General features: G+C 43.1%; 1 protein-coding gene across 2 annotated transcripts in view; it reads left to right on the top strand.

Annotated features, from left to right (window-relative positions):
- The window catches only part of myo16 (myosin XVI), a 427,463-nt gene that overhangs the window by 91,615 nt on the left and 310,985 nt on the right, over nt 1-24,863 (top strand). For both annotated transcript variants that reach the window (XM_078221662.1, XM_078221663.1), the window contains exons 5-6: nt 3,042-3,117; nt 17,073-17,223. In XM_078221662.1, coding sequence (XP_078077788.1) covers nt 3,042-3,117; nt 17,073-17,223 — 227 coding nt within the window. The remainder of the gene's footprint in view (nt 1-3,041; nt 3,118-17,072; nt 17,224-24,863) is intronic.

Genomic DNA, 24,863 nt, shown 5'->3' with positions numbered 1-24,863 from the left:
ACCTTACCTGATCTGTGACTCGATGTGACTATACGTGACTCCAGACCCACAGCCATGTGATTGTTTCTTCACTGCCCTCTGAAATGACCTAGCAAGCCACTAATCTAAGGATAATTAGGGATGGGCAATACATGCTGGCCCAGCCAGCGATGCCCTCATCCCATGAGTGAATTGAAAAAACTTAAAAGAGGTCATTTAAAAAAATTTTTGTTCTATTTTTGTCACTCTCCATTCCCTCCATTTGCTTTCTTAATTATTCTAATTTACACCTTCTAGTTCACACCTAATTTTGGAGGGGATATATGAATACTTGTTTTGTTCACACAGGTCCCAGATTCCCTGTGGGAGGTACCACACTGAAATAGTTTTCTAACCACCACACATCTCTGTGCAAAAGACACTGGCCAAGTATAAGTGTGATGAAGGGCTGAAACTGTTTGTTCACCACTGGCCACAAAATTTCGGCCAATATTAGTTAAGCTAATCAGAAATAAAATCTTCCAGAAAGAAAAAATAGAATAAGCAAAATACTGCAGATATTGGAATCCGTAACAAAAGCAGAGAATGCTGTAAAATCTCATTGCGTCTGGCAGCATCTCTAGGGACAGAAAACAGAGATAATGGTGGGATTCTCTGGCCACGCTCACCTCAAAACCAGAGAATCCCACCTGAGGTCAATGAACTTCTGGCTGTCTCCCCTCCGCCCCCCTCTCCCCCCAAAAAATACAGGCGTAACTGGGCCCATGCGGATATCCATAACCACAACTTTTATTTATAGGAAGTCAGACAAATTAAAGGAGAAATTATTCGGTGATAGAACAAGTCCTGCCAGGCGGAGGAGAGTTGCGGTAGACAGGGATTGTTTGGGGCCTCTGCTCAACGAAGAAGCGGAGAGGCCTCAAATCCTCCTGTTAGGGGATGGAGGTGTAGAGGTATTGGGCATCCATAGTGAAGAGGAGGCAGTTAGGGCCAGGAAACTGGAAATTGTTGATATGACGTAGGGCATCAGAGGAATCATGAATATCAGTGGGAAGAGACTGGACAAGGGGAGAGAGGATGGAGACAAGATAGGAATAAATTAGTTTCTTGAGGCAAGTACAGGCTGATACAATGGGTCTACCAGGGCAGCCCTGTTCGCAGATTTTGGGAAGGAGGTAGAAGTTGTCTGTGCAGGGTTGGAGGACTATGAGGTTGGAAGCTGGGGAGGGAAGATCTCCAGAGGCGATAAAGTCAGTGACCATCCTGGAAACAATGGGTTGATGTTTGGTGGTAGAGTCATGGTCCTGGAGTAGGTTCGGAGGAAGCTGGCACTCAGCCTTTGCGAGGTGGAACATCATTGTAACATCATTCAAACATCATTGTAAAGCCACCATAATCATAGGTTTCATCATAGAAATTCAGATAACATGGCTGTGAACATCCGTTGACAGGAGACTCTGCCAATAATCCCAGGATGATCTTGATGCACTCAACCACTCAGTCAGGTTTACCTCACTTGAATGAGGACAACATTCCTGAAACAGCTTAATAGTTGTCTGCCGACAGTTCTCAATGCAAAAATAAAGAGCAGGTGGATGGCCAGAGGGTGGTGTCCAGGTAGAGGGAGAGCACAGGAAGCAGGTAAAAGGATCCATCGATAGTGGGAAAGACTCCTGCCCGAAGGATGAGCACAGAGATGAAGACAATAGAAGAAGTGTTCAGCATCATGCCGAGCCTGAAATTCATTGAGGTGAGAATGAAGGAGAAGAAACTGAGTCCTTTGCTGAGTACAGAATATTCAGCATGAGAGAGAGACAGGTCGGAAATATATGGCAAAGGATGGGATTGGAAGACAGATTGGAGTCAGAGGGATGAGAAAGTGTGGAGGGTTCCGAATGGGTTTTGGTGTCAGTAAATTATTGGAGCTGTGTGTTATCTGAAGATGATGTGTGGTTTAACACTTGGATGGGACTCTTTGTCAATGATCAAAATGTCAGGTTGGAGAAACCTGAATGGGAGGAGAGAGGAAATCAATGTACAGGCATCAAGAATTAAAGCATGTTATATACTTTCCAAAGAGACAGCTGGGATCATTTTAACTTTTATTGCTATTGCAGGTTCAACATAGGAAGATTATGAACTGAAGCCAGTGAAAAAGTAAATAAGGCAAAGCGCAAAGAGTTTGCCAGTTCATTATCACTGGTGATTTGAATAGTCGTGAAAATTAAGATATAATATTTTGAGGAGAAACCTCACAAGACAATAACAAAGTGAACACTTTAGGATAGATTTTATTAGCCCTTCTTCACTGTGAGATAACCTGCAAGTTGAGATTTTTATGCTGTGCATGTTTGTGGCATATAAGTCATTAAAAAATATGTTGCATAAATATTAATTAGAGAGGCCATTTGTGAGTTTGTATTCTTCATGCTGAACATTTCATTGAGTTCAGCGTCACCAACATGTGGATGCTGGAGGGAGAACTGTGCAGACTCAGAAGAATGATGCCAGAGCTTTAAGGATTAAAATGTAAGGACAGATTACATAAACATGGCTTGTTTTGCCTTGGGTTTAAAAGGTTGAGGGGTAAACGAACCAAAGTATTTAAAATTATTCGACAGGATGGGTACAGAGAAACTATTGTCTCTCATGGAAAAGTCCAGTGCAAGGAAACATAAACTTAAAGTTAGGTCGAGACCATTCAGGAATGAAATCAGGAAATATGCTTTTACACACAGTGCTGCGGAATCTGAAACTTGTTTTCCAAAAAAGCTGTGGATGATATACCACTTGCAATTTTCAGGATTGAAATTACTAGATCTTTATTAGCACAGGATAGTGAGTGATGTGGAACAAATGTGAGTGAATCAAGTTGACGTCTGGATTGGCCCATGATCGAATTAATCATACTTGAAAGGCTGAATGGCCTACTCCTCTTCCTTTACTAAAAAGATGATCAATGTATGTTTTGTTCCTATTCTAACAACAGCCAGATGTGTTGAATAATATAGATATGTAAAAATGAACAATAAAATGTGAAAATTATTTTGCTTCCTCTGCAGATTGCTATTGTGAAGTTGCTTTTGAAGCATCAAGCAAATCCTAATCTTCTTAACTGTAATGAGGAGAAGCCTTCAGGTTTGTAAATCTGAATCATTGAATTTGATAACTGAGCTATGACCGTTATTATACCTCCTAATAGGATGTAACCTGTTATACAAATGAGACATACAAATCTCACAGATACACATATACAACAAACTGTATTTCTTTAGTGGCTTGAATGTAATAAAATGCCCCAAGGTGCTTCACAGAAGCATTGTAAAAATGGCCGGGGCTTCCATGGAGTGGAAATCATGGTCAGATTGCTACTCACTCCGTTTTACTTACACAAGTCTTCAGTTGTCTGTTTCTCACCCAAACGTCTGACCCCAGTCTGGTGAGAAATATGCAGCTCCTGGAACCCTTTTGTGCAGAGCAGGATTTTTGGGGAAGTGAAGCCATGACCCCTTTTAATGGAATTAATCAGGGATGGTGTAGTCAGTGGGTAAATGAGGGGGGTGTTGGAAGATTGGTCAAGGGATGAGGGATGGTCAGGTAGTTGGGATAGAGTGGGGGCATTGTCAGGGGCTGAGAGATATTCGGGGGCTTGATAGGGTCATTGGGGGTGCTTAAATCAATGCTTAAGGGTTTGTTGCAGTTGGTTGATTGGAAAGCATGTAAAATTCTCACCTAAGTTGCTGAGATAAGAAGCATTAACAAAAATGCAAACTGCAATTCAGCAATACCTGATTGATCAGTAATCACCTTGGGAAGCTAGATGTGAATTTGCAGTATAACTGATCTCCAAAATGCAATCTATGTTAACATGAAAGCAACTGGACATGCAACATAAAACAATGGTCCCCACAGTAGACAGCACAGAACTGTCAGAGAATAATAGTCTTCAGTTAATATAAATGTCTACATTGTTACATGAGAATTGAGGTTTTATGATTTAAGGTTGTTTTCTGTATGTTTTCTCATGACAAAGACAGCTCCCATAGCTGAGCATGTCATTTATTCTGATGAACTCCCAGAATTCTGATGAGAAGTCATTGACCTGAAATGGCAACTGTTTCCTCTACAGATGCTGTCAGGTTTTTTTTCTGTTTTTATGTCATTTATGTGTTCAGTTTATGGGATAAAGTAGCAACAACTAACAGGATTTGGAAGTCCATATACACCATGTCAACCACAGTGCAGATTCACAGAATTCTTAGTGTGGAAGGAGGCCATTTGGATTATCGTGTCTACACCGACTCTCTGAGCAATTCACTTAGTGTTATTCTCCCGCCTTTCTCCCTTTTAGCATGCATATTCTTCCTCTTCAAATAACAGTTTAATTCCCTTTTGAATGCCTTGATTGAACCTGCTTCCCTATTAGGCAGTGCATTCCAGATTTTAACCACTAGCTGGATGAAAAAGATTTTTTTCAGATCACTTTTGCTTTATTTACAAGTGATGTTAAATCTGTGCCCTCTCATTCTCGATCCTTTCATGAGTGGGAATAGTTTGTCCCGATCTACTCTGTCCAGACCCATCATGATTTTAAATACCTCTATCAAATCACCTCTCAGCCTTCTCTTCTCCAAAGAAAACAGTCCTAACTTCTCCAATCTGTCTTCATACCTGAAGTTCCTCATCCCTAGAACCATGTTCATGAATCTTTCCTGCACTGTCTTCAGTGCCTTCCTAAAGTGCAACAATTATTGTTTCTAGCAGTTTCCTCACCACTGAATAATGTATAAAATTATGAAAGGCATAGATAGGGTGAACGGTGGGAAGCTTTTCCCCGGGTCGGTGGTGACATTCACGAGGGGTCATAGGTTCAAGGTGAAGGGGGGGAGGTTCAACACAGATATCAGAAGGACATATTTTACACAGAGGGTCGTGGGGGCCTGGAATGTGTTGCCGGGCAAGGTGGTGGAGGCGGACACACTGGGAACGTTTAAGACTTATCTAGACAGCTATATGAACGGAGTGGGAATGGAGGGATACAAAAGAGTGGTCTAGTTTGGACCAGGGAGCGGCGCGGGCTAATTGTTCTTTGTCTCTCGTTTCAAGGCTTCATTCTATGATCATCTTGCTGGTGCCAGTACAGAGCAAGACTGCGGATAGTTGGGAACCTGTCTCGGGGGCAGGGAATTCATATGGTGTTCGTGGAAGTGGAAATGACTAGGGTTGGGAAGCATTTTCCGATCAGGGCCATTGTGATCTCCTGGACTCGTTTCGATCGCCTCAGGGGGTCGGAGAGGAATTTCCCAGATTTTTTTTCCCCATATTGGCCCTGGGGTTTTCACTCTGGGTTTTCGCCTCTCCCTGGAGATCACATGGTCTGGAGTGGGGGTGAGTTAATAGGTTGTGATGAACAAAGCATCGTAGCTGTGAGGGACAGCTCGGTGGATAGGATATTAGTATGTAGATAGGCTGGAAAATTGGGCGGGGATCCTGGATTCAGGATTCAATCCTGGACCGGGGAGCGGCGCGGGCTTGGAGGGCCGAAGGGCCTGTTCCTGTGCTGTATTGTTCTTGTTCTTTGTTGAAGTTAAACTGACTAGCCTGTAAATGCTGGGCTTATCTTTGCATCCATTTTTGAACAAGGGTGTAATGTTTGCAGAACTAGATGCAATCCTCCAGCTGAGACCAAACAAGTTCACTTGCTCTTCTACTCAATACCCCTGTTTATATGGCTGAGGTTACTGTGTGCATTCTTAACCTGTCATGCCACCTTCAATGACACCACTATCCTCCACACAGTTCAGGATGCTTCCAAATTTTGAACATTTTTTAATTCATTTGTGGGACATGGGCATAGCTGGCTGGCCAGCATTTATTGCCCATCCCTAGTTGCCCTTGAGAATCTGTGCTGTACTGTTCTATGTTCTAGAAGGTGCTGGTGAGCTGCTTTCTTGAAATGCTGCAGTCCACGTGCTCTGGGTTGACTCACAATGCCATTAAGAAGGGAATTCTGGGATTTTGACCCAGTGACTGCGAAGGAATAGTGATATATTTCCAAGTCAGATGGTGAGTGGCTTGTAGGGGAACTTGTAGATGGTGGTGTTCCCATGTATCTGCTGCCCATGTCCTTCTAGATGGAAGTGGCCGTGGGTTTGGAAGATACTGTCCCGAGCCAACTAATCATATTTAAATTATATTAAAATCCCCCCTGCATATCTAATTCAACTCCATGTCTATTTTCGGCGCAGAGCTGCAGTACATCTTGTAGCTAGTACACACTGCTGCGACTGAGTGTCAGTGGTGGAGGGAGTGGATTTGGTGTCAATCAAGCGGGCTGCTTTGTCCTGAATGGTATCGAGCTTCTTGAGAGTTATTGGAGCTGTACCCATCCAGGCAAGTGTAGAGTATTCCATCACACTCCTGACTTGTGCCTTGTGGATGATGGACTGTCTTTGGGGAGTCAGGAGGCAAGTTACTCGCCGCAGTATTCCTAGCCTCTGACCTGCTGTTGTAGCCACTGTGTCTATGTGGCGAGTCCAGTTGAGTTTCTGGTCAATGGTAATGCCAATGGTAACCATGGATGTTGAATCATCCAAGGCCTGGACCATTAATATAGACCAGAAAAAGCAAAGGTCCCAACACTGACTCCTGGGAAACTCTGCTGCAAACCTTCTCTCCAGCCAAAGAATCATCTATTCACCACTACTCACTGTTTCCTGTCACTCAACCAATTTTGTATCCATGTTGCTATTTTCTCTTATATTCCATGAGCTATAATTTTGCTCTCAAGTCTGTGTGTGGCACTGTATCAGACACCTTTTGGAAGTCCATGTACACCGCATCAACTGCATTGCCCTCATAAGGCCTCTCTGTTACCTCTTCAAAAAAAACTCCAGCAAATTAGTTCAATATGGTTTTTGCTTAAGAAATCAATGCTGACTTCCCTTAATTAACCTGCATTTGTCCATGTGATTATTAATTGTATCCCTAATTATTGTTCCTCGCACTTTCCTCACCACTGAAGTTAAACTGATAAGCTATAGATGCTGGGCTTATTGCATCCATTTTTGAACAAAGGTGTAACATTTGCAGTTCTCTCGACCTCTGGCACCACCTTGAGTCTGTGGAATAGTGAAAAGTTATTGTCAGTGCCTCCTCATTTTGCACTCTGACTTCCCTCAACTGGTGGTGGTGCCTTCTTAGCTTTCAATACAGATAACCTATCCAAAACTACCTCCTTAACTATTTTAAACTCTTCTAGTGTCTGAATTATGTACTCTTTTATCATGGCCTGGGTAGCATATTCTTCCTTGGTAAAGACAGATGCTAAATATTAATATCTCAGCTGCCCTAGCTTTGCCTCCATGTGAAAATCCTCTTTTTGGTCCCTCATCAGCCCTACTCCTCCTTTGGTCGCTTTTTAATATTTATATGCATCTAGAAGATTTTGACATTCCATTTTAGGGTGGCTGCAAGTCTCTTTTCATGCTTCCATTTTCCTTCGCTGATTTGCTTTTTCACCTCTTCCCTTCTGCATTCTGCCTGGTTTTCAGTTGTATTTTCTATCTGACATCAGTTATAATCACGCTTTTTCTTTATCTTAATTCTGATCTCTTTTGTCACCAAGAGAGCTCTGAATTTCTTTGCCATTCCTTCTCTTTCAAGAGAATATTCTTTAACTGTGTTTGAACGTTTTCTTCTTTGAAGGTTGCAGTTCAGCTGCAATTTACCAACTCATCAAAAACTCAAGTTAGTGAAACCTAGGGGGCAATTCTCCCTTCCTGCTGCGCTAATTTATTAGCACAACGGGCTGGGAGATTTCAGCAGGGCCAAATTAGCACAATCCGCACTGAGCGTCTGGCCCCAAGCACCTCTCTCAGTGCCAGATTTCTGATGAAGTCAGCTCTGCGCCGAAAATAGACACGGAGCTGAATTAGATATGCAGGGGGGGATTTTAATATAATTTAAATATGATTAGTTGGCTCGGAACTGAAGTCCTCTTTCTCACCCCCCCGCAACCCACCCAAAGCTAGGAGTGGTTCACTCCAGCAGGGTTTAGAGTAGCTCCTCACTTTCAGGGAGCTAGCGGCCCAACTCTGCTGGAGTGAAGGGGGGACAATCGGGTCCCCCCGGAGGGTCGGGTGGTGGAGGGTGTACCCCTGACACTGCCCAAGGGGTCCCGCTGCCACTCTATAGATAGGATAAGTGGGGGAAGGAGGGAGACCAGCAATCGGTGCAATCTGGGCTGGTGGGGCAGGACTGCTGGGGTGGTGGGGAGGGGGGTTCTGCACAGCGGAGCGGGCGGGGCAGGTCATGGCTGGGCCCGGACACGGTTGCTGGCCAGTGACCGGGAGGCTGGCAGACACTGTGCCGATCTCAGCGTTGACAAATCGGTGCATGCGCAGTGGCCCACTCAGTGCTATGCTGCCGGCCTCTCAGGTGGGAATAGGCCCCGCCCCTGATTTTCAGTGTGATTTATGCTAGTGCACTTTGCAGTGCAGAGTGTGGGAGATTCATTTTGAAAAGCCAACATGATTTACTCCAGTTTTCACGCGAATTCGGCACTTCGAATTTTTTGGGGAGAATCGCCCCCATGATTTTCCTTTAACAAATCTATGCTGACTTTCCTTAATCAATCCACATTTGTCCAAGTGACTGTTAATTTTGTCCCAGATTACAAAAGCTCGCCCATGACCGAGCTTAAATTGACTGGCATGTGGCTGGGTTTTTTTCCTTGCATCCTTTTTTAACGAAAGGTGTATAACTTGCAATTTTTCAGTCCTCTTGAATCATCCCTATATCTAAGGACATTGCTGTGACCAGTGCCTATGCACTTTTCAACTTTGTTTTACTCAGCATCTTTGGATACTTCCATTGATTCTGCTGACGTATTATCTTTAAGTGGAGCCAGCCTTTTTAGTACCTCCTCCTCATAAAGTTTAATCCCATCCAATATTCAAATTAATTCATCTTTCTCTATGGCTTTGGTAGCATCATCTTCTTTGGTAATGACAGGTGCAAAGTGCTTGTTTAGAACCTTCACATGTCACACAGAGCCTGTCAAATGAAAATGATACAACAAGTAGCAAAGAGTGAAAACACAGATACCATGATGCAATAAAGACAAAATGAAAAGAAACTTGCAACACATATCAAAGTCAACACAAAGGAATTTTACGTTTATATTGGGATGGAGTGGATGATCAGAGGCAAAATTGGCTCCTTATACTGATAATAGTGATGGTCAATTGAAGTAAGGAAATGGCAGATATGCTGGATAATTACTTTACATCAGTATTTACTGTAGACAAAATTAATGTCAGCAAGATAACAGTAATGAGGAAATTAATGACACTAAACAGTGACAAATCCCCAGGACAAGGGTCTCCATTCTAGGGTTTTAAACTACCTAGGTCAGCTGCCCTAATTATAATCTTCTAAAGTTCTCTCAATTTAAAACGTTTGACACCGTAGTTAGCACTGCTGCCTCATAGCGCCAGTGACCCAGATTCAACTCTGGCCTTGGGGTGACTGTGTGGAGTTTGCATGTTCTCCCCACGTCTGCATAGGTTTCCTTTGGGTGCTCCGGTTTCCTCCCACAGTCCAAAATTGTGCAGGTTAGGTGGATTGACCATGCTAAATTGCCCCTTAGCATCCAAAGATGCGTAGGTTAGGGGATCAGCCATGGCAAATATGCCAGGCTACAGGGATAGGTCATAGAGTCATAGAGGTTTACAGCATGGAAACGGGCCCTTTGATCCAAATTGTCCATGCCGCCTTTTTTTTTAAACCCCGAAGCTAGTCCCAATTGCCTACATTTGGCCCATATTCCTCTATACCCATCTTACCCATGTAACTGTCTAAACTTGTTTTAAAAGACAAAATTGTACCCGCCTCTACTACTACCTCTGGCAGCTTGTTCCAGACACTCATCACTCTCTGTGTGAAAAAATTGCCCCTCTGGACATTTTTGAATCTCTGCCCTCTCACCTTAAACCTATGCCCTTTAGTTTTAGAAAAGATATTGACTTTCTTATCTGATTTATGCCTTTAATTTTATAGACCTCTATAAGATCACCTCTCAGCCTTCTACGCTCCAGAGAAAAAGTCCCAGTCTATCAAGCCTCTCCTTATAACTTAAACCATCAAGTCTCGGTAGTATCCTAGTAAATCTCTTCTGCACTCTTTCCAGTTTAATAATATCCTTTCTATAATAGGGTGACCAGAACTGTACAGAGCATTCCAAGTGTGGCCTTACCAATATCTTGTACAACTTCAACAAGACATCCTAACTCCTGTATTCAGTGTTCTGACCAATGAAACCAAGCATGCTGAATGCCTTCTTCACCACTCTGTCCACCTGTGACTCCACTTTCAAGGAGCTATGAACCTGTACCCCTAGATCTCTTTGTTCTGTAACTCTCCCCAACGCCCTACCATTAACTGAGTAGTCCTACCTTGGTTCAATCTACCAAAATGCATTACCTTGCATTTATCTAAATTAAACTCCATCTGCCATTCGTCATCCACTGGCCCAATTGATCAAGATCCGTTGCAATCGGAGATAATTTTCTTCACTGTCCACTAGGCCACCAATCTTGGTGTCATCTGCAAACTTACTAACCATGCCTCCTATATTCTCATCCAAATCATTAATATAAATGACAAATAACTGTGGACCCAGGACCGATCCCTGAAGCATACCGCTGGTCACAGGTCTCCAGTTTGAAAAACAACCCTCTACAACCACCATCAAGCCAGTTTTGTATCCATTTAGCTACCTCACCCTGGATCCCGTGAGATTTAACCTAATGCAACAACCTATCATGCGATACCTTGTCAAAGGCCTTGCCAAAGTCCATGTAGACAACATCATCTGCACTGGCCTCATCTACCTTCTTGGTTACTCCTTCAAAAATTGCAGTCAAATTTGTGAGACATGATTTTCCACTCACAAAGCCATGCTGGCAGTCCCTAATCAGTCCTTGCGTCTCTAAATGCCTGTAGATCCTGTCTCTCAAAATACCTTCCAACAACTTACACACCACACATGTGAGGCTCACTGGCCTGTGGTTCCCAGCAGCCCTTTTTAAACAAAGGTACAACATTTGCCACCCTCCAATCTTCAGGCACCTCACCTGTGACTATCGATGATTCAGATAAGGTGGGAGGGAAGGACCTGGATGGGATGCTCTTTCAGAGAGTCGTTGCAAACTTGATGGGCTGAATGGCCTGTTTCTGCACTGTAGGGATTCTATGATTCAATGATTTGTAATTTGCGCTTGTAAAGGGTAGGTGTTGCCTGATGAATCTAATTGTGTTTTGAAGGGGTGACTGAACAGGGAAATGTCAATGGGTGTTACTTATATGTACTTCCAGCAGAAAACATTTGTTAAAATCCACGGCCAAAATTTTATGTAAAAAGTTCAGATGTGTGCCTAAACTGGAAGCGCATAAAATCGTGTGAGAAGATGTTGGGCATCTGTCCTGATGTTTTCATGCGCTTGCACGATATTTCAGTTGGCGGATGCACAAGCAAGTCAGAAGCGCATCCTCTAACAATCAAGAAGATAATTTAAGTTAATTGAATAGGTATGGACTAGGATTTTATGTTGCCCGTCTGCCTTTATGGTTGATGGGCAGGCTGATTGGCAAGCTGCAAACTCAATCCAGAGTGGAATGAAAGGTCAGGGCTCAAATAAAATTTACAAACGTGTCTCTGTATGATTGTGTTGTCTAGACACTCGTGGCATAGTTTTAACATTGATATTTATTTTTCACAATTTAGCAGCTCCCCTAGACAGCTCCACAGTTGCTGGCCCCCGAGGGAGCCCATTGGAAGCACCGAACTGCACGCTCCGTTTTCGTGGTGCTTGCCTTCTTCCTGCTCTGCTTGGCAGCACTCAGCTTTTCACAGAGCATGTTTCACTCTGGATAGCGGGTAACTGGCCAGCCAGCATGAAATTGCACACTGGGACCGACTGTGGCTGGAAATGCCTCGATTATCTCCCAATCCAATTAATCCCTCCAGATCGTGACCTGACTTGCCCCTACCACCCAACTATCCCCGACTTCCCTGATTTCCTCTGACCCTACCCACCAACCACAATATCCAGCTGTCACCCTACCTACTTACCACTTACCTCACCACCCTATTGTACCTGTCATGTCATCTAACCTGCTTACACCTTACAGTACCCACCCTACCTTCTTACCCATTTACCTTACCCACCTTACCCCCTTCCCACACACCTCACCCATTCTCCTTCATTCATAAAATCATAGAATCCAACAGTGCACAGGAGACCATTCAGCCTATTGAGTCAACTACAATCCCACCCAGGCCCGATCCCTATAAACCCATGCATTTATCCGAGCTAGTCCCCCTGACACTAAGGGGCAATTTAGCATGGTCAATCCACCTAACCCTCACATCTTTGGATTGTGAGAGGAAACCCATGCAGGCATGGTGAGAATGTGCAAACTGCACAGTGACCCAAGCTGGGAATCGAACCTGGGTACCTGGCGCTGTGAAGCAGCAGTGCTAACCACTGTGTCACCGTACCACCCCTTATACTTCTCTCTGTGGCTTTTCAAAGAAGTTTTGAGACGGTAAGGTTCTTTAATGCTCAGAATATGGCATTTAGTGCCCTATAAAGAGAGTATGACTCCTGCACGGAAACTCTCCTCGAGCTTGCTGTGCTGTGTCAGTCTGACAGGCTATTCCATCTGAAGATTACTCAGCAAAATGGCAGGAAGGTAAATGTGTATTTTATGTCTGATGGTCAGAAATTGAGGCTCCAACCCTGAATGGAAGATTTGGGCCAATGATAGACTAAGTGAAAGGGCAAAACTGGTAAATAGATTTCAATATAGGCCCATTAGGGCATTCACTTTAGACCTGAAAAGGATAGAACAGGGTAACGTCTATATGTTGCAAAGACAGAAACAGTGGCTATCGGAAGAGATTTTGGGATCAGATACAGTGTTATGAACTGATGTAAAAAGTATTCTAAAAGACATATGGAATGTTGACTTTTATATCGAGAGCAATAGAATACTGTTATGACCAAATTTGAAGGGGTGAACTGGTTCCCCTCTATTCAAATTCCTCGGTTGTCACAACAAAAGTTACATTTTTTATTTTGTGGGATATACCTTTTCCAAATCAAAAAGTATTTATCTCTTTGAGCTATGAATAATAAGTTGCCAACCCCCAACAAGTTTAAATTGAGTCGAAGAAATAGCAAATTTATTAAGCACTTACTGGAAAAATATGTTGTCATGTGTGCGTATACACACACCATCACATACCACCTCACAATAAGTGGTGTTGGAGTCCAATAAAAAGAATATATGATTACATGTACTGTGAAATAGTCCAAGGGAAGGGGCCTGGTATTGGGAATGACCCCGGTCAGGTGATTGACGTTTCAGTGGACGAGCATTTCAGGAACAGTGACCATAATTCCATAAGTTTTAAGTTACTTATGGTTAAGAATAAGAGTAGTCCTCGGATGAAAGTACTAAATTGGGGGAAGGCTAACTACGAATATATTAGGCAGGAAATGGGAAATGGAGATTGGAGGCGTTTGTTTGAGGATAAATCAACATCTGTCACATGGGAATCTTTTAAAGGCCAATTGATTAGAATTCACGACCAGCATGTTTCTGTGAAAATGAAGGATAAGGATGGCAAGATTCAGCAATCTTGGATGGCAAGAGAAATTGTGAGCTTTGTCAAAAAGAAAAAAAGAGCCATACATAAGGTTTAGGAAACTGAAGACAGTTAGAACACTTGAAGAATATAAAGAAAGCAGGAAAGAATTAAAAGGGTAAAAGGGGCCATGAAATGTCCTTGGATTAAGGAAAATCCCAGGGCAATTTATACGTATATAAGGAACAAAAGGGTAGCTAGGGAAAGGGTAAGTCCTCTCGAGGGCAGAGGAGGAAATTTATGGGTGAAACCGGAGAAAGTGGGTGAGGTCCTTAACGAATACTTTCTATCGGTAGTCACAATAGAGAAGGACATGGTGGGTGGTGAGTCTAGAGAGGGATATTCTAGGGCATATCGATATCAAAAGGAGAGGGTGTTAGGCATTTTGAAAGGGTTTTAGGTAGACAAGTCCCCAGGACCTGACGGGATCTATCCCAGATTACTGAAGGAGTTGAGAGAGGAAATTGCTGGGGCCTTGTATGAAATCTTGGTATCTTTTTCAGTCACAGGAGAGGTCCCAGAGGACTGGAGACTATCCAATGTTGTTCCTTTGCTTAAGAACGTCAACAGGGACAATCCGGGAATTTACAGGCCAGTGAGCCTTACATCACTGGTAGGGAAATGATTGGAGAGGATTCTTAGAGACAGGATTTAGTCATGTTTGGAAAAATATGGACTTATTAGCGATAAGCAGCATGGCTTTGTGTGGAGGAGGTTGTGTCTCACAAACTTGATTGATTTTTTGAGGAAGTGACAAAGATGATTGATGAGGGCAGGGTAGTGGATATTGTCTACATGAACTTTAGCAAAGCCTTTAACAAGGTTCCTCTTGGCAGGTTGATAGAGAGGCTGAAGTCACATGGGATCCACGGTGAGCTGGTAAGATGGGTACAGAATTGGCTTGGTCATAAAAGATAGAGACTAGCGGTGGAAGGGTGTTTTTCTGACTGGAGATCAGTGGTGTTCCGCAGGAATCCGTGCTGCGACCCTTGCTGTTTGTAATATATATATATATATATATAAATGATTTGGAGGAGAATGTAGGTGACCTAAAGGATGTGGAGGCTCTGGAGAGGGTACGGAAAAGGTTTACCAGCATGTTGCCTGCTTTGGAGGATATTAGCTATGAGGAGAGATTGGACAAACTTGGTTTGTTTTCACTTGAACGTCAGAGGCTGAGGGGCGACCTGATAGAAGTTACAAAATTATGAGAGGCATGGATAGTCGGAGTCTTTTTTCCCAGGGTTGAAATGTCAATTACGAGGGGACATAGGTTTAAGGTAAAAAGAGGAAGTTAAAGGGGATGTGAGAAGCAAGTTTCTTACACAGAGGGTGGCAAGTGCCTGGAATGTGCTGCCAGAGGAAGTGGTAGAAGCAGATACAATAATGATGTTTAACAGGTTTCTTGACAGATACATGAATAGGTAGGGAATAAAGGGATACAGACAGGGTAGAGGCAAATGGTCTTTAGTTTAGAAATGCGTCATGTGTTGGCACAGGCTTGGTGGACTGAAGGGCCTGTTCCTTTGCTATACTGTTCTTTGATTGTTAAGGCAGCCTTGCCTTGAAATATTTTACCCATTGTGTTTTACCAAGAGATTTTTAGTATGTCTGTCTGTGGCAGCCATTGTTTCAATATCCAATACTTTTCATTTTAATGTCTTCTCTTTAGACAGTTGCATGTTTTGATAGGTATATGGCTTATAGGAAATATCTCTCTCTTCACATCCCCTGAGGGTGATTTGTTTGGTTCTCATCTCCACCTTGAAATGTGGCCTTGCATTTTTAAGTAGTTTGCGGTGTCTCAGTGTGATGATACGTGTATAGGTGCAGCAGAAGGTCTGAGGGATACATAGCAGATTGGAACTAGAAGATTGCAGGTTTGGATAGTCAGAAGCTTTTTCCCAGGGAGGAAGAGTCAGTTACTAGGGGACACAGGTTTAAGGTGCGAGGGGCAAGGTTTAAAGGAGATGTATGAGGCAGATTTTTTACACAGAGGGTGATGGGTGCCTGGAACCCGTTGCCAGAGGAGGTAGTGGAAGCGGATACGCTAGTGACTTTTAAGGGGCGTCTGGACAAATACATGAATAGGATGGGAATAGAGGGATATGGTCCCTGGAAGGGTAGGGGGTTTTAGTTAAGTCGGGCAGCATGGTCGGTGCAGGCTTGGAGGGCCGAAGGATGATCTGTCAATTAAGGTTATAGAGATTGCAAAAGTAGGGTTTAATAGATTAATCATAGAATCCCTACAGTGCAGAAGCGGCAATTCAGACCATCAAGTCTTCACCAACTCTCTGACAGACTCTCTTATACAGGCCCTCTCCCTTGCCCAATCCCTATAACCCCACACATTTACTATGGCTAATCCCATCTGGCTTATACATCTTGGGACACTTGGGGCAATTTAGCGTGGCCAATCCACCTAACTTGCACACCTTTGGACTGTAGAAGGAAATCGAAGCACCCGAAGGAAACCCACGCAAACATGGGGAAAACATGCAAACTCAAGCACAATATCAGTGGCAGCAAAACGTTTGAGATGATGCCAAAAGAGAAAATGCTGGAAAATAGTTTGCTTTTATCCACATTTGAGATGATGTGTTGCCTAAAGCTTAAAAAGATCAAAAGAAGGACCAAAACCCAATTTAGCGGACGCCACCATCATTTGAAAGAGGAAGAAGCTGCAATGAAACAAATGTTATTCTAGTTATCCCAAGTTTCAATTTTCGATGTTTAATCTTCATTTATGTCGTATCTCCTTTTGCTGTGCTTTGACACTCACTTATCATCCTTGTCCTTGACATCTTCTCCTGGCTCTCTGCGCTCCAGCACATTGATTTCAAAACTTAGTTCCTTATTTTCTTATGCTACCATGACCCTGTTCTGCCCTGTCTGGAGTTTGCATGTTCTCCCCATGTCTGCATGGGTTTCCTTCGTGGATTGGCCATGGTAAATTACCCAAGTGTCCCAAGATGTGTAGGTCAGGCGGGATTAGCCATAGTAAATGTGTGGGGTTGCAGGGATAGGGCATGCATAAAAATCGTCTGTCAGAGAGTTGGTGAAGACTCGATGGTCTGAATTGCCGCTTCTGCACTGTAGGGATTCTATGATTAATCTATTAAACCCTACTTTTGCAACCTCTATTACCTTAATTGACAGATTGACTTAATTGACTGCAATCTTCTAGCTTCAATCTGCTGTGTACCCACAAGACCTTCTGCTGCACCACACTATCATACACAAAGGGCCAGATTTCAACAAAGTTGGATTATATTCTATGATTCTGTGAATTATGAATTACTGCTAATTGGAACATCATCTCCTCGGAGCCTGTGTGATGAATGAGTAGGATTATTGATGTTTTTCTCATTGTTAGATGTCGCAGCATCTGAATGTCTTGAAGAAATCCTGTTGAAAGCAGAGGAAGACTGGAAAGAGACATGGAGACAAGCTGCAACTGTTTGTCTTGATCCAGAGGAAGCATACGAAGAAATCATTCCTGATACTCCTGTACCAGTGAAAAAACTGTAAGCTTCCCCATTACAAATTAGCATTCGACAGACACCCTTTTACTTTGATTTGAGATTTTAAGGCTGAAAAGCAAGCATCTTTTTCTTGAATATTGCTGAAAAATAAGAAAGGTAGTCAAATCTTTTTATCTTGCACTCATCAGGACAGATTTGCAAGAATGACAAATGTCAAAAGGAACACCTCTACCAATCATAGTCCACTTGCCAACCAATTAGCACCCTCTTCTCAAGCAGCATAAATTGTTGTCCCCTTGCATGTCTCCTTTTTCCAGCTGTACTAAAAGTTCTGCACGATCAAGGAACATTTTTTTTCTATTGCCAGATTTCAGTGGTTACACATTTGAATGATAGCCTAACTTAGAGGGTATAGAGTATATAGCAGAGGAAATCCAAAAAAGCGTTTTCACTTTGTTTTTCTGGTTAACTTGTATGGTCAGAAGGGTCAAGAAAGTTTCCTTGCCCAAGGTTTTCCTCCCTGTATCCCGACCTCACTAAATCCCTTCCCACTAGTTTCCTAAGTGTCAAGGATCGTTCCTTTGGATCCTGCTGTCTGACATTATCCTCCACATCTGACAGGTTCAGTCAAGAGGCTGATGTGGCCTTATTGCAGATGATGGGCTCGATTTTACCATCAAGTTACGCCCACTTTCGGGCGCGTAAAGTTGGGCGTGGGCCAAGTAGCGCGATCTGCGCCTGCCTCCATGCCGGTTCCCCCTTTACCGAGGCCTGAAAATGGCCGCGATCGGGACTGTGCCTGAAACGGGCGCGATGGCCATTTAAATGCATTTGCATGTATTTAAATGGACTTAATGGGCTGCATGTCCAACCTTACCGGCATTTCCCCCTTTACCACCGCGTTCGCCCATCCAGATTTGGCGCGAAACAGACATGCTCTATAGAAGTCCGATTCGGGCGCTCCAGTTAGTGAGGAGATAAGTGCCAAGCGTCCGACGGCTCTCTGCTTGAGATCGGTGGGGAGGGAGGGAAGGGGAGATCCGCTCCCACTCTGCCTGTGATCATTGAGGGGGAAGGGGGAGTCTGCTGCCACTCTGCCTGAGATTGGTAGGGGGGGAGGGGCCCGCGATCGGTCTGGGTGGTGGAGGGGGTGGGGGATAAGGGAGTGAGTAATGTTTTGGGGTTGGGGCAATGTCTGTGGGGGTCAGGGGAGGCATTATATGGCCCGGGAGCGATGTGGCAGGGGAGCCGCATTCTATCATTTCTTTTTCTGTGCATGTACAGTTGGAGGCGCCGATTGGAGTTGCAGGATTTTGGGCACGTTAAGCCCCGTTCACAGGCTTCTGCAGTGCGTTTTGGAATTGCTGACATTTTATCAGGCAGGATGCGTATGAGGATGCCTGAGAGCAGGTCTAAAAGTCGGATCTGAAACACTCCCGGTTTCAAGTTTGCTCAGCACTTCAAATCAAAATGGTAAAATAGGGCCCAATGTCTTGGAGTTAAAATCTGCCAAGTTTCATGCTGTGGCGGTCCATATGGTTTGCCATCTGCCTCAGCTACTAACCATAGAGTTCCTGCCCTAGTAAAAACCAGCCATTTGGAATCCTATTTATGACGGGTTTATGATTTTCAAGAACATTGAAAAGTTAAATGTCATTGCAGTCAGTTGAATATCAATGTATCTACGCTTTTTTTGATATGTGCCAATCCTCTTGGGAAGGGGAAACTTGCACCAAATGAAAGATTGTAGCCAGTGTCTTTCATAATTTTAATGTATTCAGAGCATTGATCTAATCTTCTTGAGGAACATCTTTTCTGTATTTTCTATAGGTTCAAGGAGGAGAAAGTATCTTTTGGATCCAGTTATTGCATTGGAATTTTGATTAAGAACAATACAGCACCACGTTTATTCCCATATGCATATTAATTGTTCCTCTCTCTCAAGTCAATTGATGGCATGGATGCTATATTTTACCAACTAATAACAAAGATTTATTGATGCAGACCAAATCCAATACTTCCCTGGGTGTGACTATTTTCAAGGACAGGATTTTACAGTCTGCCGCCAATGGGTTTGTAGGCAGAGGGACCGGTAAACATATCCTGGATGGTCTTCTCGCTGAAGTCCAATCTGTCTGCAATTTTACGTGAGCCTGGTGAAGCTGAAGATGGTCCCCCCTTCTCAAGTCCAGTTCAGGCCACCGAATGGCTGTTTCCCACTGGGCCTCAATTTTGAGACTGGTAGGTCTCCAAATGAGTTCAGGAACGGGAGGTCAGCCTGGCAGGTCACTCTACTAGGCTGGGAAATTGAGGGGTGGTGGTGGGGTGGGGTTGGAGGGGGGGGGGGGCTGGTTGGTACCTCTCTCAGGCCTTTTCCACATCATGCACTCCCCCAGATTTTCCTGTGGCTGCTCCCTCCCACACCACAGGACATCGCCATCAAAATCCCCATCCCCCAACCCCACCCCAACCCTCAGATTTCCAATCAGTCCGCAAAGGTGGGTGTGGTGGGTTGGCGGGGGATAAAATCCCAGTCACTCACTCTGTTTCTCTCTCTACAAATAGTGCCTGTCCTGCTGAGTACTTCCAGCTTTTGTTTTTATTCAGCTTTGCAGTATTGCAAATTCGAGTGACCTTGATCATTTTGTCATTTTTTTCATTCTAATTAATTTCCCCCAGGAACATATGAAAGAGAATTTGAATTTTGTTTTAATAAAAATCAAGGGGATTTACAAGGCATGTATAAAATGTAATTGATTTTAGATGCTGCTGGCTTTTCAATTATTTCTACCTTTCTCCGTGGGGATAGAGGAAGCCTCTTTCTTCTAATTAAAGGAGGTAAAAGGCAAATTTGTGGTGGGGATAATACAATTTTCCCGGAGTCACTATTTTTTACTGCTGATGCTGGAATCTGAAATTGAAAAAGAAAACGCTGTAAAATCTCAGCAGGTCTGGCAGCATCTATAAGGAGAGAAAAAAGCTGATGTTTCAAGTCCAGATGACCCTTTGTCAAAGCTAAAAGGCATAGAAAGTGGCAGATATTTATACTGCAGGATGAGGGAATGAAAGATGAGTCATAATCCTAGAAACCAGGGGAAAAGACTGCTAACAGCAATTTAATGGAAAACTAAGATTAAAGCAAATAACTGTGGATGCTGGAATCTGAAACAAAAACAGAAAATGCTGGAAAATCTCAGCAGGTCGGTCAGCATCTATGGAGAGAGAATGGAACTCTGTTCTATCCTTGTAGATGTCAGATCTGAGCATTTTCTGTTTTTGTTAATGGAAAACTATTTGTATCTAATTCCTTTCATGCACATGTTGGTACAAAGGAAAAAGGTAAAAAGATGTTGAGACTATTCATCAATATTGTCTCATATTATTTTTGTGACAGATTAGAGCTAAAAGGAACTTGCATATTTAAAATTTCAAAGAAAAGTTGAGGTTTTTCTCATTTGTTTCAGAGGCGATGTCCTATTGGTATTATTGCTAGACTATTAATCCAGGAACTCAGCTAGTATTCTTGGGACCTGGGTTCGAATCCCACCAGATATGGAATTTGAATTAATTTTTAAAATCTGGAAATAAGAATCTACTGATGACCATGAAAACATTGTTGATTGTTAGAAAAACCCATCTGGTTCACTAATGTCCTTTAGGGAAGGAAATCTGTTGTCCTTACCTGGTCTGGCCTACATGTGACTCCAGAGCCACAGCAATGTGGTTGACTCTCAACTGTCCTCAGGCTACTAGGAATGGGCAACAAATGCTGTAAGAAGTTTAACAACACCAGGTTAAAGTCCAACAGGTTTATTTGGTAGCAAAAGCCACACAAGCTTTCGAAGCTCTAAGCCCCTTCTTCAGGTGAGTGGGAATTCTGTTCACAAACAGAGTTTATAAAGACTTGATTAGTTGTAAGTATTCGCATTCCAACCATTATTCATGTAAATTGAGTCTGTCTTTATAAACTCTGTTTGTGAACAGAATTCCCACTCACCTGAAGAAGGGGCTTAGAGCTTCGAAAGCTTGTGTGGCTTTTGCTACCAAATAAACCTGTTGGACTTTAACCTGGTGTTGTTAAACTTCTTACTGTGTTTACCCCAGTCCAACGCCGGCATCTCCACATCATGACAACAAATGCTGGCCAGCCAGCAACGAACAGGTCCCACGAATGATTAGACAGAAACACTAGATTGCATGTTCCACAATCCTGCCACTTACTCTGATTTCTAAGTCCCTAGTAATCTGTTTATGCTCCCTTGTTCTGCATGCACCCACAAATGCAACCAGGTTCTCCACATTCACCCTATCAAATTTAAATGTTACTATTTAAATAGGTTTTTCTTTCTAACACAACAGCTTGCAACTATTACCTCAGAAATTTCATTCTGTGTTTTATTTGTGGCCTTTGTACACAGAGAAATGCCTGGGTGCAGTACAATAAGGGTAAAGATGACAGAGTGGACACAGGAGATCAGGGCATAAAGGCACAATGAAGCAAGGAAGGATCTAGTAAGCAGAGAAAATGGACAGGTTTCCAGAAGGCTGAATACAAGCCAGCAGTAATGAAATGGAAGGAGTGAGGAAAAACCTTGGATTAGTGGGGCATATGATCCATGCAGTAATGTGAGTTAAGAGGAGATCATTAAGTGTGAGATGAGATTGTATTGAAATAAAGGAATGATAATTTACATATTGAATGGCACCTGACAAAGATTGGGCAAGGAGGCTATGGAATTTCTTTGCTTTAAAAGGAAAAGATCATGGATTTCCATTGCAGATTTTCTTCTCCATTCCAGGGAAGACTTCTGCTTTACTTTTCATATTTGCAGCTTTAGCTATTTTAAGTTTTCTACTCTATGTTTAATGTGTCATTGTGTGAGATTCAGTTCACGCTTACAGTTACTTCATAGCAGAAAAGAATAATGTTGCAGCAAATTATAAGCCATGACAACGCTGAAATAATAGATGGGTTCTAACTCTCAAACTCAGTGTTTATGAGTAAATGATTGTAAGGTTGAGTTGAAAATTATATAGCTATGGTATGATAGTGTAGTGAGAAGACTGATTCAAGATAGGCTATTAGCAAAAGTTGAGTGTCTCATTATGCAACTACCACCTACGTCATGCTCCAGCAGTTGTGTACTTCAAACTGTTTTATAGAGCCTCCTGATGCATTCAATTGAATAGTCCTGTTTATTTTCCAACTGCTGTTATTCAGAGTTGTAATTAGTCTTCGAATATCATTTAACTCCTCTATTTTAAGTTGTGAAAAATATGATCAATTTAAGAATTTGCCGAAGTACTTTTACATCTTCCTAGAGATTTAGCAGTTACTACTTTCTATTGGTACTCTGAATATTGTCTAATTGGTAGCCTTCGAAGAGAACACTGCCCTCAAAGGCCAATGATGACACATTTTCCATGAAAGATTGTATTTTTTGGCTGTCACTGAAGGAAGGAAATGTTAATTAGACCTAACAAGGTTGTCTCTTTCTGACATATCCAATTTTCATCATGTAGCTCAATCCTTTCTCCACATTTGCCTCTAATTGAAACTATTTTGCAGAGTGTTGAGAGTTTCGAAATATTAGTGCTTCAGGATAAATTAGTTCACTATAGAATTAATGGCCTCTGTTAATGTAATAGAATATTGACTTAATTGAAGTATAAATTGTAGTGGGCTAAATTAGATTGCCCCTGAAATTGGATGTGGCGATCATGCTGTGTGATTACCTCTTCTGATCAAAGTGATGCAAGCAGCAAGGAAACTCCCTGCTAACTGCACATTTCCATCATTCACGCAGCCCAATGTTCAATGAACTGCTGAGCAGTTGCACATCCCAGCAGTGGGCTCAAGATCGTGAAAGGCTAGGACCACCTAAGGTGAGCTTACATGTCTTAAAGCAAGAATGTACCTCTTAAGTTTGTATTCTTGCTGCAGCGAAGGTTGCAACTGCTCGGACCACAATTGAAGAATTTTAGGAATATCGCAAAATGATACAACAAACAAGAGAGCATGCCCCCATATTTTTAGATGCCATGCTAGTGTTGCAGGTGCAGAAAGTGGATCAGAGGAGAGAGGTTCACTTTCCTCAGAGGCCAGAAGGCCTTTCAGACAAATACTCAGAAGGCAGAGGGAACAAGTGACTGTGACGGTCAAGGCCAACTGTCTGGTGTTGCAAACCTGAATGTAGTTACACAATAAGTTTTCTGATCTCATACAAGTGGTCAAGGTCAGTGAATGCACCCTTGTATGCCAGATGCAACCAACTAAACCACTAGCCTTTCAAGCTGCGCCATTCACCACAGCTCCTTCACTTGTCTATCAACAATTTATATCAACCGTGATTCAATCCACATATTACTTTGCTCCATCTCATCCTCACACAATTAGCACAGCTGCAAACCACACACTCACATCCTATGTGTTGCACATGCTGCCAGCTATTCCACTATAGCAGGCATATCACTCGAACACATTGCAACATGGTCATTGTTATACTTTCCTCTTTATTGCAGGAGAAATTTGCTCATAATAGCTGGAGACTGTGCTGGGAATAACTGGAAAACCTGTCACTGAGGCAGTGGTCAGTGGCTTTTGTGGAACCATTCTGAATGGCGATATTTTCCTGTGTCCTTGCCTAATGTGCCTTGTCAAACAGCACTTCACACTCATCTTGCAATCTGTTATGATGGTACAACTATGTATCTTTTCCTTTGCCATCATCTTTCCCCCAAACCTCCAGTTGTAGATTCATGCTTTCAGATACCCAAGAACTTTCTGTCTGACCAGCCAGTGATGCCAGGAGCTGAAGACTTAGAAAAAGATCAGGACGAAGAGGAAGACACATCCTGGTAGATTATTGTAGCTCCTTTGAGTGTCCTGATGGTGGGACTAGAATTGCATGGGACTTCCACTTAGAGATGGAATGGCTGGACATTTGTAATCATGCATTGGTCTATTAAATATACATAGTCATAGGGCCCAGCCAATTGTGCCATGGGAATGGGCAGAGGTTGACAACACCACGGTATCTCACGGGATTGAAGATTCGGGTGCCATATTTTAAAGGCAGCCGGACAGGCGCATACACCCTGCAATCCAGCAACATGGATGGTCCAAAACTTCCAATCAAAGTTGGAATCTCTACATCCAATGCTAATCAGATAGAAAACTGTCACTTACTTGGATAGACTGAAAAGGCTGTCGGCCAAACCATGATGCAAAAGAACTACTGCAGCTCAGGAATCCCCTCAGCGAGCAATGGAAGAATCTGTATCAAAGCCATGCCCCCTTTTTTGCAGTGCTAGCTGCTGTAAGGCAATTTTAAATCCGTGTATGTTAGTGAGTGGATGAGTAGATGAATGAGTAGAGGTGGGTGAGGTAAGTAGACAGCATGGTGGGAGAACAAGATAAATGGTAAGGGGTAGGGTAGCAGGTTGGTAGGTTTGCAGGTGAATTAAGTGGCAGCTAGGTGAGATGATAGGGTGGCAGATGGGTGAGGTGGTAGGGTGGCAGATGGGTGAGGGGGTAGGGTAGCAAACGGATGTGGTGGGTAGGTAGCTGAGGAGTGGCTATGTGGATTGGGGGCTAATTGGGTCAGGTCGGGAGCGGTTGTCAGGTCATATCTGGGGAGGGGAGGGGAGGGGGTGTAGTTGCATGGTCGGGAGAGTTGCAA

This window comes from Mustelus asterias, chromosome 10 (genome assembly GCF_964213995.1).
Source record: "Mustelus asterias chromosome 10, sMusAst1.hap1.1, whole genome shotgun sequence".
NCBI lineage: Eukaryota > Metazoa > Chordata > Chondrichthyes > Carcharhiniformes > Triakidae > Mustelus > Mustelus asterias.
The sequence above is the reverse complement of the archived record's forward strand: the minus strand, read 5'-3'. Positions and strand labels throughout refer to the sequence as shown.